We start from the raw sequence: 3,454 nt of genomic DNA, 5'->3' as shown, positions 1-3,454 counted from the left end.
AAATAGCTCGTGTCTAATTAAGAGTAGGAATCCTAATCTAAATAGATTCCTTGATCTTGAGTACTCTAAATAGAACTCTTAATAATCAAATAGAAAAGGATAAGAGTTAGAGCATCTCCAAGAGTTTCCTACTTTTTTCTCCTAAAAACTTATAGTTTGACAACTTCTAAAAAGATTTGGGGAGGAAAAAAGAAGATCGTCTCTAAGAGTTTCTAATAAATGGCATCTAAAAAATTAAATTTAGGACCCACATGAATTATGTTGCGGCTTTTTTCTTTTCCATCACGGAAAACTACAGGGTGCTCTGACTCCGACACGACCGGCTTGTCGCCGTCAACGCCGTCGGCATCTCCGCTGGACCCCGACACCGATGACGAGCGTGTCTCCTCTTCGCCCATAGCAGCTCTGAGATTTTTCACAAGGAGCAGAGGGGACACCGCACTAGCCCGTTCTCGTTGCACTTGGGGCACTGCCTGAAGGTGCCCACCTCCTCGAGGAACACCTTGCAGCTGCCGGAGCATTCCTCGCAGGGCACGAACCGCACGCCGCCGTAGCTGGAGCACGCCTCCAGGGCAATGCCCTTGCCGCCGGAGCTCGGCGGGGGCGCCATCTCGCAGGCCTCGAGCGCCTTCGACAGCTCGCCGGCCTCGTGCATCCGGCGGACCTCCTCGGCGCCGCCCAGGTGCCTGCCGGCCGCGAACACCTGCGGGGTCCTGCTGCCCGCGGTGGAGCCCAGCGCGGCGTGGAGCTCGTCCTTGAACCCCGAGTGCATCGACAGGTCGCGCTCGTCGACGCGCATGCCGTAGCTCTGGAGAATGGACTTGGTGGACCAGCAGTCCTCGTACGTCTTGCGGATGCCGTGGAGGCTGGTTAGGTACAGCACCACCTTCCGGGCGCTGTCCGGCGGGGGCGGTAGAGCCGGCGGCTGCGGCTGCAGCGGCGCCAGCTTGGCGAGCTTCACGTCAATCCTCTGCTGGAACGCGCTGACCCGCGCGCGCACGATGCCCGGGAACCTCTGTATCTCGCGCTTCTTGACGCCCACCTCGTCGCCGCCCCCGCCACCGCCCAGGCCGTCAGGCTTCTTGATACACTCCTCGATGCCAGGGTCGTCCGGCGGCGGGGGTATCTCATCCAGCGCCTTCCGGAACGCGGTGATGACGTCCGGATCGAACTCGGGTGATCCTGGGGCCGACTTCTCCAGCCGCTCCTCGCCGTCGGCGTCGCCCTCCTCATCCTTGTCATCGAGGCCGTCCATGAGCTCCCACACGTTGATCACCTCGGGCTCGCGGACCTGCGTCTTGGCCGGCGACACTGGCACCTGTTTCTGCCGCCGCATCAGCTGCGGCTTCAGCGGCAGCGGCGGCGTCTTCGCCGCTCCGACAACTCCGTCGTCGTCGCGCCACTTCATCATCTCCTCCTCGTCCCGGTCGAGGCTGAGCGACCCAGCGTGGAGGACCTGAGCGCGACGGCAGGGAGTCGAAGGATACGCGCGAGGCTGCGGCGCGTAAAGTTATGCGGATAAGGGGGATTTTTTCTAACTCCTAAAATATTAGAAGATTGTATTAGGAGTTGTTAGAGATGGATTTTTTTTGAATCTTTCTAAAAACTTAGGATTAGGAGGAGGTTTAGGAAACTCTTGGAGATGCTCTACGTACTTTATTTTGCTCCGCGTTCTTTATTTAGTTATCTGTCAAAAGAAAGGCAAAATATCACATCCATGTGTTTCTTATTTTATATTCTCAATCCTAAACAAACTCCAACTTCTATCTCTTTTTTTCTTCAAGCTTATAGAAGTCAATTTTACAGGAACCTTCTTTCTAAATATTTTTGTGCAAATATTATGTAGTAGTAACACGTTCGGATTCGAACTCCGGTAGAACGACAGAGATATACGGTGTTTATAGACCGAGACAACATATATGTATGATAATATATAGATATATCACGCCGTACCCATTATTGTTATTTTGTCAGTTTGATTTATTGATTGAAGCTCATCAGGCGCATTAATTTTCCTTCAGGCTCAGATGCAATGAGCGGCGGCGTGGTGTACTGGTACGACCTCACGACGTTGAAGAGAAAAGGCAGGGGGCACAAGCACCACCACGGCCAACGACGCGGCGTCGTGGTGTGCATGCCAGATAACAAGCATGGTGTGTGCCGCGCCAATGGCACTGTGCTCGTAGCCGGCGGCGGTCTCCGCATTGTCGACAGGAGCACCTTTCGTCCAGGCGACATCATCGTGTAGGAGTCGGACGTCGGTCGCCAAATCGAGGTCGTCATGGGAGTCTCTAGGGCACTCGACCTGGTTCACTTTGATGACGGACGACGCCGGCAGCAGGGTGTCATGTCGAGGCCATCGGAGTAGCTCCGCCATGACACTGGGCTCATCTTGGGCGACTACGTCGTGTCTACCCCATGTCTCGACAGGGTTGCCGAGGTGTCCCTCCAGGTGGATGTGGCGTTCGACGACGACGCACTTTGCACACTGGCACAGCGCAAACTGGTAGGAGACCAAGCAAAGGACGGAGGAGGACAACTAAAAGCATGACATGCGGAATGGCCGGTAGACAAACAATCTCTTGTAGTCGAGGCAGCGCGTCGTCGGTAAGTACCCGTCAGTCTCCCAGGCGTCCGATGGATTAAAGGCTACGGGAAGCCAAGTCACGTCAGGGGCACCGTCTCCAGAGCAGACGTCGCTAGCATGCTTGTGCACTGGGTCGCCTCCATGCATCTGAGAACCAACAAAGCGTTTATCCAGGCCACGCGAGCTACCACATGGTTCCGGCCCAGGCTGCCTGAAGACACTTCGTGCGTGTTGCCATGACCACTCCCGCATGAGCGTTGTTCCGCGGTGCAGTGCAGGCACAGTTCCGCACTGTGGCCATCACACTATCGGCCTAGGTTGCCTGGCCATGGTCAGTGACACCATGCGCACGTGCTGCCGTGTGACCACTGGTTCGAGCCACCTCGCTGTGGCCGTAGTGTCTCGCGTGCGGCTCTGCCGTAAAACCATGCTCGTGCCGCCGGCAACATAACGAATTATAATTCTGGGCATATTTGTTAGTTTATACCTAATAATAATATATACCTAATAATAAAGAGGTAAAATTTCTAGCTATTTTTTTCGTCCATCCATTTTTTCGTCCGCCTCCGGCCTTCCCTAACTGTCGGTAGTCGAGAGTTTCTTCCGTCTATACTTATATGACCCTAGATAGTCAGGACAAATAGATCTCTCCAAGCCTGCATAAACTAAATATTAATATGAATCTGTTGGATATTTATACCCGGATACCTGAGCCAAAGGATTAATGAGCATCACGTTGGCTCGTCCGATGGTTAAGGACGCAACTGAGGCCTCGTCCGACCCCAAGGGGCCGGGCCACGCCTTGTCCAACTCTGAGGACGAGGTTTCCGCCTTGTCCGACCCCAAGGCGTGGGCTCCGACTCCTCT

General features: G+C 54.5%; 1 protein-coding gene across 1 annotated transcript; it reads right to left on the bottom strand.

Moving 5' to 3' along the window:
• Nucleotides 1-415: 415 nt before the first annotated feature.
• On the bottom strand, nt 416-2,839 carry LOC136458449 (uncharacterized). Its single transcript, XM_066458388.1, has 3 exons — nt 2,669-2,839; nt 2,054-2,539; nt 416-1,456 (listed from the first exon to the last, which is right to left on the bottom strand). Exons 1-3 carry the CDS (start codon nt 2,837-2,839, stop codon nt 416-418), a joined length of 1,698 nt encoding a protein of 565 aa, XP_066314485.1.
• Nucleotides 2,840-3,454: the final 615 nt, after the last annotated feature.

This window comes from Miscanthus floridulus, chromosome 1 (genome assembly GCF_019320115.1).
Source record: "Miscanthus floridulus cultivar M001 chromosome 1, ASM1932011v1, whole genome shotgun sequence".
NCBI lineage: Eukaryota > Viridiplantae > Streptophyta > Magnoliopsida > Poales > Poaceae > Miscanthus > Miscanthus floridulus.
The sequence above is the reverse complement of the archived record's forward strand: the minus strand, read 5'-3'. Positions and strand labels throughout refer to the sequence as shown.

What these genes read in the sequence shown, in the direction of transcription:
- LOC136458449 (XM_066458388.1), bottom strand. Translation starts at nt 2,839, where the DNA reads ATGCGGGAGTGGTCATGGCAACACGCACGAAGTGTCTTCAGGCAGCCT. An exon ending in CTGGAGACGGTGCCCCTGAC is followed by an intron (nt 2,540 to 2,668) that starts GTGACTTGGCTT and finishes TCATGCTTTTAG; the next exon opens with TTGTCCTCCTCCGTCCTTTG. An exon ending in AACGTCGTGAGGTCGTACCA is followed by an intron (nt 1,457 to 2,053) that starts GTACACCACGCC and finishes CGTCGCGCTCAG; the next exon opens with GTCCTCCACGCTGGGTCGCT.